Here is a 14,680-nt window from a genome sequence, read left to right on the forward strand (position 1 = left end):
TACATTTTCATTAGCATGTAATGAAAATTCTCTATACTGCATATCTTCTCCAATATTTAGTATTGTCAGACTTCTAAATGTCAGCCAGTCTGATGGGTGTGTAGTCGTATCTCATTTACGTTTTAATCTGCATTTCCCTGATGACTAGTTCACACGTTCACTGGTCATTTGGGTATCCATTTTTGTGAAGTGTCTCTTCAAGTCCTTTTTGAAGAATTTTAGCTTTGTTAATCTTCTTTATTATATATTTACCTTCTATTTTAATACTTTTGCTCTTAAGATAGATATAAAGCTCATTAATTTTCAGTCTCATTATTCCTTAATATTCGATTTTAGGGCTTTAAAAACCCCTTTAAAAACTGTTTTAGCTAAAAAAAAAAAAAACTGTTTCAGCTAAATCTCACAAGTTTTGATATAGATTTAGTTGTTGTGTAGTTTAAAATATACTTTAAGTTTCATTATGATTTTTTGATCCAGACAGTCCCTACTGGTTTTTTCTGCTGATTTCTAGTTTACTTGCACTGTGGTCAGAGACTATTCTGTACTTCATATATTTTAAATCCTTAAAAATTTGTTGAAACTTGCTTTATGGTCCAGCATTAGGTCAATTTTTGTAAATTTCATGAGTGGATGAAAAGAATATATAGTCAGGTTCATAAAAAACAAGGAAAGACTAAGAAAATGGCAGAGACAAGGGGAGACTAGGAAGATACAATGATTAAAATGCAATGTGATACCCTGGATTGGATTCTGGAACAACAACAACAAAAAAAATTAGTGAAAAAATTAGTGAAATGCGAAGACTAATATAGTTAACAGTAATGTACCAACACTAAATTTGTAAGTTTTGACACATGTACTATGGTCGTGTAAGGTTCAGGGAAACTGAGAAGCATGTATGGGCATTCTGAATAATATCTTTGCAACTTTCCTGTAAATCTGGAATTATTCAAAAACAAAAAGTTCATTAACTGTTTTTAAAGAATGTATGTTCATTAGGTTCTCTTTTCTGCTTCTATCAATTACAGTGAAAGGTATATTAAAATCTCCCAGTATGACAATTTCTTTCTTCTTATAATTCTGTTAAATTTTGCTTTATGTACTTTGAGGTTATGTTATTAGATGCATACAAATTTTGTTTTCCATTGTTAAAAACTGACCTTTATTCTTTGTGGCAATTCCCATGGGTCCAAGGAATAAACAGTCAATCAGGGTATTTACTTTCCAGGTGTCTCCAGGCACATACAAATTTAAAATGATTATATCTTCTTGGCAAATTAAACATTCTATTATTAGTAATGCTTTTTGACTTAAAAGTCTATTCTTTCTGATATTACTATAGATACACCAGCTTTCTTTTGATTAGCAACAGTATGGCATCTCTTTTTTCTCTTTTTATTTGCAATCTTTGTGTTTAACTTCAGACTGTCTTATATATGTCTCTTGTAACAGCAACTATATATATTTTAATCCGGCCTCAGAATCATTGTCTTTTAACTAGAGCATTTAGTCCTATTGACACTTACTATAATTATTCATATATTTGAATTTATTAAATCTACCATTCCTTTACCTCCCTTTCTTCCTTCTTTTAGGATTAATTTCCCCCCTTCTGCTAATATAGAAGTTATCCACTATGTTTTCTATTCTTTTCACGGTTACTCCAAAAGACCATTATCCAATAGAGTACACTGTAATAATGGAAATATTCCAAATCTTTGTTGCCCAGTAAGACATCCACTAGCCACACGTGGCTACTGAGCAATTGAAATGTGTCTAGTGAAACTTAAGAAGTAAATATTAATTAAGCTTAAATAGCAACAGTTGGCTACCAAGTTGGACAGAGAAGTTATAGGAACTATCACATCTACCCCTATCATATCAAATTCAGAAGTTAATACTCTCTTCTTGAACAATTAATTCTAGGCCCTTAGAATATTTTACCCTTCTCCCAACTTATGTTATTATTTTTGCATATGCTAATGTTTTTTAAACCCCAAAAGATAATGTTATTATTTAATACAGTCAACAACCGTTTATATTTATCATGTTATTTTTCTCTCTATTCACTCTTTCATCTGGGATCACTTTCCTTCTTTTCAAAATCCTTGCGTAGAATTTCCATTAATGATAGTCTGCTGGCAGGAAACTATCTTAATTAATCTAAAAATGACTTTATTTCTCTCCATTCTTGAAAGATAATCTTTCTGGGAATAGGAAATAGGTTAGCATTTGTCTTCTTTCAGCACATTGAATGTATGATTTCCACTGTCATCTGACTTCCAATGCTGCTCTTTTTAAAAAAATTAATTAATTAATTTATTTATTTATTTATTTTTGGCTGAGTTGGGTCTTTGTTGCTGCACGTGGGCTTTCTCTAGTTGCGGCGAGCGGGGGCTACTCTTTGTTGTGGTGTCCGGGCTTCTCATTTTGGTGGCTTCTCTTGTTGTAGAGCACAGGCTCTAGGCATGCGGGCTTCAGTAGTTGTGGCTCGTGAGCTAGTTGCTCTGCCGCATGTGGGATCTTCCTGGACCGGGGCTTGAACCCGTGTCCCCTGCATTGGCAGGCGGATTCTTAACCACTGTGCCACCAGGGAAGCCCCCAATGCTGCTCTTAAAGAGTTAATTATCAATTAATAAAGGAGAAACACCTTCCCATGGCTGAACTATGGTGCCCGCCCACCATCCAGAGAATGACTGACATTTATTTGCAAGATAATTATTTGCAGTACACATAATCATAATACAAAGAACTAGCCAGTTCTGAGAGATATTTCATAGAGACCTATGGATTTCAGATTTTGCCTTGTTCTGTTTTCTTTCTCAGCATCAGAATCCTTCTGTCACAAAACAAGTAAGTAAAATAGATAAAAAGCACAGCTCTCAGGCCCAAGAGTTTGAAAACCACTGTGTAGACCAGAAAAGTCTGATGAAAATTTTCTGTCCTATATTAGAGTACCTTTTTTTCTTTAAGCATATGAATTCAACTGTTTGCCAGGCAATATGTAGCTACACATACAGTCAGAGGGATGATCTGAGTCCAGTTTTTAAGAACTCAGGCTTAAGTTCCTTGGGTCATAAGTTCATCCTCCTCAAGAATCTAGGCTACCTGGCATTGCCATCTGCCAGGATCCAACATGACTCACCTTGGAGGTTTCAGATGCTGGACATATTTAGACTTTTCAGTGATGTTCTCAGAGACAGAGTGCCAAAAAAAATACAGATGCCCTGCTTACAGTAAGCCACCCTTTCACTGCCCAGAATGCCAGTTACCTTTACCAAAGGACAGGGATGAAGAAACACTATCAAATCCTTGCTATTATGATCTCTCCTCCCCTATAGGTAATGCATGCATGCATGCATGCATGCATGTTTCATTCCATCAGTTAATATCTATTGAGAACCTACTATGTTCCAGGCACTGTTCTTAACAATGAGAAATAAGGGCCCAGCTCTTATAAAACGTACACTCAGACTTCTCTGGTGGCGCAGTGGTTAAGAATCCACCTGCCAGTGCAGGGGACACGGGTTCGAACCCTGGTCTGGGAAGATCCCACATGCCGCAGAGCAACTAAGCCCGTGCACCACAACTACTAAGCCTGTGCTCTAGAGCCCACAAGCCACAACTACTGAGCCTGCATGCCACAACTACTGAAGCCCACGTGCCTAAAGCCCATGCTCCTCAACAAGAGAAGCCACCACAATGAGAAGTCTGTGCACTGCAACGAAGAGTAGCCCCTGCTCGCTGCAACTAGAGAAAGCCCATGCACAGCAACGAAGACCCAACACAGCCAAAAACATAATAATAAATGAAATAAATAAATTAATCAATTAAAAAAAAACAACAAAAACATACACTCTACTGGGAGATGAGAGTCAATCAAGTAAATAAATAAATAATAATTCTAGATAATGACTGGGGGAAAAGAGGGTGACTAATTTCAACAAGGGAAGGCCTCTCTAACAAGGTGATATCTGACCTAAGACCTGAATAATGAGGAACTAGAAATGGGGAGATCTGGGAGAACAATGTGTTAGGGTAGTAAAACAGTGTTCCACAGTGGGCAATCAGCTAGTACAAAAACCCGAGCTAGAAATGAGCTTGGTATGTCTGAAAAATAGAAAGGCAGCTGGTGTTGTTGGAGGGTAGTAAAAAGGTGGGAGAATTACATGAGGTGAAGTTTGACAGGAGGCAGAGTCTAGATCACGCAGTATATCATAAAAACTCTAATAAAGGTTTTGTATCTTATTTTAAAGAACGAAATAATGCCATTTGCAGCAACATGGATGGACCCAGAGATTGTCATACTGACTGAAGTAAGTCAGATAAAGACATATATCATATGATGTCGCTTATATGTGGTATCTAAAAAAATGGTACAAATGCACTTATTTGCAAAATAGAAATAAAGGACTTCCCTGGTAGTGCAGTGGTTAAGAATCTGCCTGCCAATGCAGGGGACACGGGTTTGAGGCCTGGTGTGGGAAGATCCCACATGCCGTGGAGCAACTAAGCCCGTGCGCCACAACTACTGAGCCTGTGTTCTGGAATCTGCAAGCCACAACTACTGAGCCCATGCGCCACAACTACTGAAGCCCGCATGCTCTAGGGTCTGCGTGCTGCAACTACTGAAGCCTGCACGCCTACAGCCCGTGCTCCGCAACAAGAGAAGCCACTGCAATGAGAAGCCCGCGCATGGCAACAGAGAGTACTCCCACTTGCCACAACTAGAGAAAGCCCGCACACAACAATGAAGACCCAACACAGCCAAAAATAAATAAATAATAAAATTAAAAATAAACAGAAATAGAGTCACAGACGTAGAAAACAGACTTATGGTTACCAGGGGGCAAAGTGGGGGGAGGGTTAAATTGGGAGATTGGGCTTGACATATACACACTACTATATATAAAATAGATAACTAATAAGGACCTACTGTATAGCACAGGGAACTCTACTCAGTACTCTCTAACGGACTATATGGGAAAAGAATCTAAAAAAGAGTGGATATATGTACATGTATAACTGATTCACTTTGCTGTACACCTGAAACCAATACAACACTGTAAATCAAATATACGCCAATAAAAAGTAAAAAAAAAAAAAAAGATTTTGTATCTTATTTTAGTTACACTGGAGGCTTTTAAGGAAAAGAGTAGGGCGCAGGGATAAAGGGGAGGGTTTATTTCACAAAGATCACTCTGACTGCCAAGACAATTCACTGGGGGAAAGAATAACCTTTTCAACAAATGGGGCTGGTACAACTGAATATCCACATGCAGAAGAATAAAGTTGGATCCCTTCCCCAAACCATATACACAAATCAACTCAAAATGGATCATACTCCTAAATTAAGCACTAAAACTATATACTCTATACTTACATACTTTATATATTATAAATATACAAAGAACTCTTAGGACCCAGTAACAAAAAGACAAATAGCCCAATTAAAAATGGGCAAGAGATCTGCAGATATTTCTCTAAAGAAGATATACAAATGGCTCATAAGCACATGAAAAGATGATCAACATCATTAGTCATTAGAGAAATGCAAACAAATCCACACTGGGATACAACTTTACACCTACTAGGATGGCTGTAATCAAAAAGATAACAATAACAAGTGTTGGTGAGGATGTGGACTCAGCTTCGTAGTTGGCCTCCAACTCCATGAAATTATAGTCAGAAGTCTTGGGCAGATTTAGCAGTCTGGAGGACTGTGCTCTTAACCTCACAATGTGGCTAATTTCATGTAAAAGCACAAAAACATAAGTATCAGAAAATATAAATCTAGATTAATTTGCCAAATTAATAGATTTTTACTATATTTGTGTTCATATAATTTAAGATTTTCTACTTACCTGAGGGTCCACTAGCCATCCATGGTACAAAGGAATATCAAGAAGATCAAATACTATGCATTCTGGTGTATATTCAAACACTCGAACACCAGTGAATTTTACATTTACATCCAAGCCTGTCTGTAGTTTGTGCAGTACTGCCATAGCATCACTCATATTCTGAAAACAGAAAGGGGAAGAGAAAAAATGAGGAAAATCAAACAACAACAAAAAAGATATTTAAATGCAGGCACATTTACTACAAATTTTCCATTTTATCCAATTTATTCATCCCTTCAATTTTTATTATTAAGTACCTACTATGTGCCAGGCACTAGTATGAGTTCTAACGATAAAATAGTGGATAAAACAAAGTTCCTGATCTCATGGAACTAACATTCTACTATGAGAGACAAATACATAAATTATAAAGTCAAGTATTAGTAAGAAAAATTGAACAGGATAAGGATGTACAGAGTGAGAGGGGTGAGGGACCTATTTTTAGACCAGGAAGTCCAAAGACAAAATTTCTAGTCAAAGAGGAAGGCCTCTCCCACTTCTAGGTATATTCCTAAAAGAATTGAAAGAATTTAAAGCATCGTCTTGAAGAGAGATATGTGTACACCCATATGCATTGCAGCATTATTCACAACAGCCAAGAGGTGGAAGCAGCTCAAATGTTCATTAACAGATAAATGGATAAAGGGAACATAGTATACATATACAATGGAATATTATTCAGCCTTAAAAAAAAAAAGAAGGAAATCCTATTACATGCTACAACATGGATGAAACTTGAGGACATTATGCTGAGTGAAATAAGCTGCTGCAAAAGAACAAATACTGTATGACTCCACTTATGTGAGATATCTAGAGTAGTCAAAATCATGGAAATAGAAAGTAGAATGGTACTTGTCAGGAGCTGGAGGGAGGGAGATCTGGAGAGTTGTTCAACGAGTATAGAATTTTAGTTTTACAAGATGAAAATGTCCTAGAGATGTTACACAAGAATATAAATACAGTTAACACGACAAAACTGTACACTTAAAAATGGTTAAGAGAGTAAATTTTATATTACGTTTTTTAACCACAATTTAAAAAAAAGAAAGAAAGAAAAAGAAATGAGCTATCAAGCCATGAACAGACATGGAGAAAATTTACATGTACATTACTAAGTGAAAGAAGCCAATCTGAAATATATTGTATGATTCCAAATGACACAGTGGGAAAAGACAAAACGATGGAGATAGTAAAAAGATCAGTGGTTGCCAGGGGTTAGGAGGAGGGAGGGATGTACTGGCAGAGCACTGCGGATTTTTACGGCAGTGAAAACTATTCTGTAGGATACTATAAAGGTGGATACATGTCATTATACATTTCTCAAAACCCAAAGAATGTATAAACACCAAGAGTGAACCCTAATGTAAACTATGGACTTTGGGTAATAATTATGTATCAATGTAAATGGTGGGAGATGAAGTCTGAGAGAAAGAGGCTGGATCACAAAGACTTGTTGGTCAAATTAAAGAGTCGTTCTGTCCACATCAGTTTTCTCAATAAACACGGTCATGTAAGTGTGTAATGAAGACTATTTTAAAACATGTTTTTCTAAACGCTTTAATATATTAAATATGGACATAATTTAGAGGGTATATTTGATGGAACAAATAAAAACCAATATATAAAATTTGATAAAATTTTATTGAACCCCTACTGTTAATCAGACACTGTGCTACATACTAAAGATATAAAATAGCAGTAGACTATAGCCTACTGGAGGGCTTATAGTAGAAAGGGTGAACATGAAATAAATCCTTTTATATTAAAATTAGGGACTCTCACTGAAATCTGAGAAGGACAAATTTAGGTCATAATAACAAAGTTCTGTTTTACCAATTAACTTATAAAATTCCATGCTAAGAGACTATACAGACTGAAAACAAATTATTCAAATGTTTTAAATTTATGAATGAAGAACTTATAACAGGATAACACTGTTATATACTCTTTGGCTTTTGTCAGTTTCACCTCTAATAAGTATAATCCCCTAAAACAATATATTTTCTCAGTCTTCCTAAAAGTTGAACCCTTGAAAACAGTCAGCTCACATTTATTTCCTTTCAGTGTTTTAAAACTTCTCCTAAAGTCATAACAATGATGAATGTGAGAAAATAGTAACAATAATGAGCCACTGTAGGATTATAGCTCTACTATTGATACTACTGATTTTTTTCTGCTATTTGTTAAATTCTTAGTTGCCAATCATCCAGTTTCCTTCAGGGGGAAGTATAATTTCTAACAGCTCCTGGACTCAAGCTTATACCTTTATGTATCTTCTACATTTTTAATAGATTATATAATGTTAAAATAACTAAGTTAATACACTTAATAATCTCCATAAATAAAACTGATAAAAATAAACAAATTTATAAACAAAGAGTTAAAAAGAGTATTTTGCCATCTTGTTCCTGAATCCAAATGGGTGCTTACAAGAAAGGATTACTACTCCTTTAAGCCAGTAGTTCAACTGTTTCTTAGAATTTTTCTTTAATGTACCGTTAACGTGGTGAAATTTTTAATTTAAATATAAGATATATTTTAAAAATATATTTGCAGTCATATAAAAACCTGTCATAAACACACACACACACACACAGTATTTTCTTGTGTTGTCATCATTAAGCAAAACTGAAAAAAATATGCTCTTTGTTTATATTATGATTTCTGGTAAAAGGGTTTTTAATTAGGAAGACTGCAGCTGTGCATTGGTCTTTCTAAAATTTAGGCTTAAACATTTCTGCTCACACAAAACCATACAAAAAGAACATGGTTACATCACACCTGTGGAACGTTAAACACCAGCTTAGACTCAGTCTTATCAGCTTGGTACATACTATCCTCAAAACTAATGGTAATGCAATCACAATACCTTATAAATAGTTTTAGAGCTTATTTTAAATGCAGGGTACTTTCTGTCTGACATGTTTATAAGAAATGCAAGTGGTTGTTAGTGTCTGTTTCAACTTTGAAGCAAAACTTCACTTCGAATCATTTTCCAAGAGTCTAGATCACCTTAATGGAAACATATCCTGAGACTGCAAAACAGACTTGAAACAAAGGGCTGATATCATTTGCAAATACTCATCACTCAAGATTTTCTCAAAAAACAAATACCGTACGCTAACACATATATATGGAATAAAAAAAAAATGGTTCTGATGAACCTAGGGGCAGGACAGGAATAAAGACGCAGACATAGAGAATGGACTTGAGGACATGGGGATGGGGAAGGGTAACCTGGGACGAAGTGAGAGAGTAGCACTGACATATATACTCTACCAAATGTAAAATAGATAGCTAGTGGGAAGCAGCTGCATAGCACAGGGAGATCAGCTTGGTGCTTTGTGACCACCCAGAACGGTGGGATAGGGAGGGTGGGAGGGAGACGCAAGAGGGAGGGGATATGGGGATATATGTATACATATAGCTGATTCACTTTGTTATACAGCAGAAACTAACACAACATTGTAAAGCAATTATACTTCAAATAAAGATGTTAAAATAAATAAATAAATAAAAAATATTTTCTCAAGACTGTGCAACAGAAATAAAATGAATTTTGAGGTTAATGTGAAACTGCAACTACGATCCATAATTTCTAATTTCAAGTTTTTGTATTAATCATAATAGCCTTGTTGATTTCAATAAGAAATGATACAAATTTGATAAATAAACGATATAAATTTAACCATAACACTTTATAATTATAAAATATTTACTGGTTTTATATGTTGAAGGTTAGCCTAAGATTTCATTTGAAAAGAAGTTTCCATTGTGAAAAATGTTTGGAAATCCTTGCTTTAAGCTACAAATTCCGATAGAATTTAAATGTTTTAGCATACCTATTTGGCTTTAGCTATGGATTTCCTACCTTACACAGAGATGCAATGCAACATACTGGCTTTTCCATTTTATTAGGACTAGATTATCTGAACATTCAAATTCAAGAAATTTTGCAATACCAAATGAATTTTGTTTTCTTTTTGCCATTTGGATACTGGTGAAAGTATGTAGTAAGGGTTACTTTGAAAGTAAACATAAAGGTTCCAATGATGTCTGTTTCTTCCCTGCCTGATACTTCTTCCACTGTAAGAACCTGACTTCTTCTTGACTTCCATTGTCAAACAAAGGAAGAATACTGAAGAAAATGAAGCTCTGCTTGCTTTCTTACAGCTCCAATAATTTTGAGCCCAGTGGTCCCCTCCTATATTACAGAATAGTATCTCAAAAGAACATGCCAAGCAATGTAGACACATTGAAACTATGAAACAGCAGATTTAGTCCTAATGACATACCCCAGACATCATTTGCTGAACTGTTTCCTACATATAATTTAATTGTAAAATATACACAAATGAGGAAAGATAAACCAATAACAAATTCACTTGAAAGTCAATTTTTTCAAGGAAAATACCAAGTTATCATTCTACATAGGTGGGTAGAACAATATCTATGTTTCATTCTACATTGCATATAGGTTCACATAAAAGAGAGATCAGCAAAGTATGGCCTGTGGGTCAAATAAGGCTGTGAGCTAAGAATGGTTTTTACATTTTTAAAAGGGTGTAAAAAGAGAAAACAAAGAATATGCTCAAAAAGCCACTGAGACTCCCTCTTGCAAGAGCACCGGAATCACAACCAACTGCTGAACAATCATGGACAGGAAGACACTGGAACTCACCAAAAAAGATACTCCACATCCAAAGACGAAGGAGAAGCCGCAGTGAGACGGTAGGAGGGGCGCAATCACAATAAAATCAAATCCCGTAACTGCTGGGTGGGTGACTCACAGACTGGAGAACACTTATACCACAGAAGTCCACCCACTGCAGTGAGGGTTCTGAGTCCACATCAGGCTTCCCAACCTGGGGGTCCAGCAACGGGAGGAGGAATTCCTAGAGAATCAGACTTTGAAGGCTAGCGGGATTTGATTGCAGGACTTTGACAGGACTGGGGAAACAGAGACTCCACTCTTGGAGGGCACACACAAAGTAGTGTGCACATCGGGACCCAGGGGAAGGAGCAGTGACCCCATAGGAGACTGAACCAGACCTACCTGCTAGTGTTGGAGGGTCTCCTGCAGAGGTGGGAGGTGGCTGTGGCTTACTGTGGGGACAGGGGCACTGGCAGCAGAAGTTATGGGAAGTACTCCTTGGCGTGAGCCCTCCCAGAGTCTGCCATTAGCCCCACCAAAGAGCCGGGTAGGCTCCAGTGCTGGGTCGCCTTAGGCCAAACAACCAACAGGGAGGGAACCCAGCCCCACCCATCAGCAGACAAGTGGATTAAAGTTTTACTGAGATCTGCCCACCAGAGCAACACCCAGCTCTACCCACCACCAGTCCCTCCCATCAGGAAGCTTGCACAAGCCTCTTAGATAGCCTCATCCACCACAGAGCAGACAGCAGAAGCAAGAAGAACTACAATTCTGCAGCCTGTGGAAGGAAAACCACATTCACAGAAAGATAGACAAAATGAAAAGGCAGAGGACTTTGTACCAGATGAAGGAACAAGATAAAACCCCAGGAAAACAACTAAATGAAGTGGAGACAGGCAACCTTCCAGAAAAAGAATTCAGAATAATGATAGTGAAGATGATCCAGGACCTCGGAAAAAGAATGGAGGCAAAGATCAAGAAGATGCAAGAAATGTTTAACAAAGGCCTAGAAGAATTAAAGAACAAACACCTAGAAGAGTTAAAAAACAAACAAACAGAGATGAACAATACAATAACTGAAACGAAAAATACACTAGAAGGAATCAATAGCAGAATAACTGAGGCAGAAGAACTGATAAGTGGCCTGGAAGACAGAATGGTGGAATTCACTGCCATGGAACAGAATAAAGAAAAAAGAATGAAAAGAAATGAAGACAGCCTAAGAGACCTCTGGGACAACATTAAACGCAACAACATTCGCATTATAGGGGTCCCATAAGGAGAAGAGAGAGAGAAAGGATCCAAGAAAATATGTGAAGAGATTATAGTCAAAAACTTCCCTAACATGGGAAATAGCCACCCAAGTATAGGAAGTGCAGAAAGTCCCAGGCAGGATAAACCCAAGGAGAAACACGCCGACACACATAGTAATCAAATTGACAAAAATTAAAGACAAAGAAAAATTATTGAAAGCAACAAGGGAAAAACGACAAATAACATACAAGGGAACTCCATAAGGTTAACAGCTGATTTCTCAGCAGAAACTCTACAAGCCAGAAGGGAGTGGCACAATATATTTAAAGTGATGAAAGGCAAGAACATACAACCAAGATTACTCTACCTGGCAAGGATCTCATCCAGATTCAATGGAGAAATCAAAAGCTTTACAGACAAGCAAAAGCTAGGAGAATTCAGCACTACCAAACCAGCTCTACAACAAATGCTAAAGGAACTTCTCTAAGTGGGAAACACAAGAGAAGAAAAGGACCTACAAAAACAAACCCAAAACAATTAAGAAAATGGTCATAGGAACATACATATTGATAATTACCTTAAACATGAATGGATTAAATGCTCCACCCAAAAGACACAGGCTCGCTGAATGGTTACAAAAACAAGACCCATATATATGCTGTCTACAAGAGACCCACTTCAGACCTAGGGACACATACAGACTGAAAGTGAGGGGATGGAAAAAGATATTCCATGCAAATGGAAATCAAAAGAAAGCTGGAGTAGCAATACTCATATCAGATAAAATAGACTTTAAAATAAAGAATGTTACAAGAGACAAGGAAGGACACTGCATAATGATCAAGGGATCAATCCAAGAAGAAGATATAACAATTGTAAATATATATGCACCCAACACAGGAGCACCTCAATACGTAAGGCAACTGCTAACAGCTATAAAAGAGGAAATCGACAGTAACACAATAATAGTGGGGGACTTTTAACACCTCATTTACACCAATGGACAGATCATCCCAACAGAAAATTAATAAGGAAACACAAGCTTTAAATGACACAATAGACCAGATAGAGTTAATTGATATTTATAGGACATTCCATCCAAAAATAGCAGATTACACTTTCTTCTCAAGTGCACACGGAACATTCTCCAGGATTGATCACATTGTGGGTCACAAATCAAGCCTGGGTAAATTGAAGAAAATTGAAATCATATCAAGCATCTTTTCCGACCACAACGCTATGAGATTAGAAATCAGTTACAGCAAAAAAAACATAAAAAACACAAACACATGGAGGGTAAACAATACGTTACTAAATAACTAAGAGATCACTGAAGAAATTAAAGAGGAAATCAGAAAATATCTACAGACAAATTACAATGAAAACATGACAATCCAAAACCTATGGGATGCAGCAAAAGCAGTTGGGATTGACATATATACACTAATATGTATAAAATGGATAACCAATAAGAACCTGATATAAAAAAAAATTTTTTTTTAAAAGATGACACAAACAGATGGAGAGATATACCATTTTCTTGGATTGGAAGAATCAATATTGTTAAAATGACTATACTACCCAAAGCAATCTACAGATTCAATGCAATCCCTATCAAATTACCAATGGCATTTTTTACAGAACTAGAACAAAAAATCTTAAAATTTGTATGGAGACCCAAAAGACCCCGAATAGTCAAAGCAGTCTTGAGGGAAAAAAATGGAGCTGGAGGAATCAGACTCCCGGACTTAAGACTATACTACAAAGCTACGGTAATCAAGACAATATGGTACTGGCACAAAAACAGAAATATATATCAATGGAACAGGATAGAAAGACCAAAGATAAACCCATGCACCTATGGTCAACTAATCTATGACAAAGCAGGCCAGGATATACAATGGAGAAAAGACAGTCTCTTCAAGAAGTGGTGCTGGGAAAACTGGACAGCTATATGTAAAAGAATGAAATTAGAACACTCCCTAACACCATACACAAAAATAAACTCAAAATGGATTAAAGACCTAAATGTAAGGCCAGACACTATAAAACTCTTAGAAGAAAACATAGGAAGAACACTCTTTGACATAAATCACAGCAAGATCTTTTTTGATCCACCTCCTAGAGTAATGGAAATAAAAATAAACAAATGGGACCTAATGAGACTTAAGAGCTTTGCAAAGCAAAGGAAACCACAAACAAGACAAAAAGACAACCTTCAGAATGGGAGAAAATATTTGCAAACAAATCAACGGACAAAGGATTAATCTCCAAAATATATAAACAGCTCATTCAGCTCAATATTAAAGAAACAAACAACCCAATCCAAAAATGGGCAGAAGACCTAAATAGACATTTCTCCAAAGAAGACATACAGACAGCCACGAAGCACATGAAAAGATGCTCAACATCACTAATTATTAGAGAAATGCAAATCAAAACTACAATGAGGTATCACCTCGCACCAGTTAGAATGGGCATCATCAGAAAATCTAGAAACAATAAATGCTGGAGAGGGTGTGGAGAAAAGGGAACACTCTTGCACTGTTGGTGGGAATGTAAATTGGTACAGGCACTATGGAGAACAGTATGGAGGTTCCTTAAAAAACTAAAAATAGAACTACCATACAACCCAGCAATCCCACTACTGGGCATATACCCTGAGAAAACCATAATTCAAAAAGACACATGCACCCCAATGTTCATTGCAGCACTATGTACAATAGCCAGGTCATGGAAGCAACCTAAATGCCCATCGACAGACGAATGGATAAAGAAGATGTGGTACATATATACAATGGAATATTACTCAGCCATAAAAAGGAACAAAACTGGGTCATTTGTAGAGACGTGGATGGATCTAGAGACT

The 14,680-nt window shown here is 36.6% G+C and overlaps 1 protein-coding gene across 2 annotated transcripts in view; it reads right to left on the bottom strand.

Moving 5' to 3' along the window:
- MINDY2 (MINDY lysine 48 deubiquitinase 2) overlaps positions 1-14,680 on the bottom strand; it is a 74,620-nt gene that overhangs the window by 34,494 nt on the left and 25,446 nt on the right. For both annotated transcript variants that reach the window (XM_059913179.1, XM_059913178.1), the window contains one exon: positions 5,865-6,023. In XM_059913179.1, coding sequence (XP_059769162.1) covers positions 5,865-6,023 — 159 coding nt within the window. The remainder of the gene's footprint in view (positions 1-5,864; positions 6,024-14,680) is intronic.

The sequence above is a fragment of the Balaenoptera ricei genome, chromosome 2 (assembly GCF_028023285.1).
Source record: "Balaenoptera ricei isolate mBalRic1 chromosome 2, mBalRic1.hap2, whole genome shotgun sequence".
In the NCBI taxonomy this organism is placed as follows: Eukaryota; Metazoa; Chordata; class Mammalia; order Artiodactyla; family Balaenopteridae; genus Balaenoptera; species Balaenoptera ricei.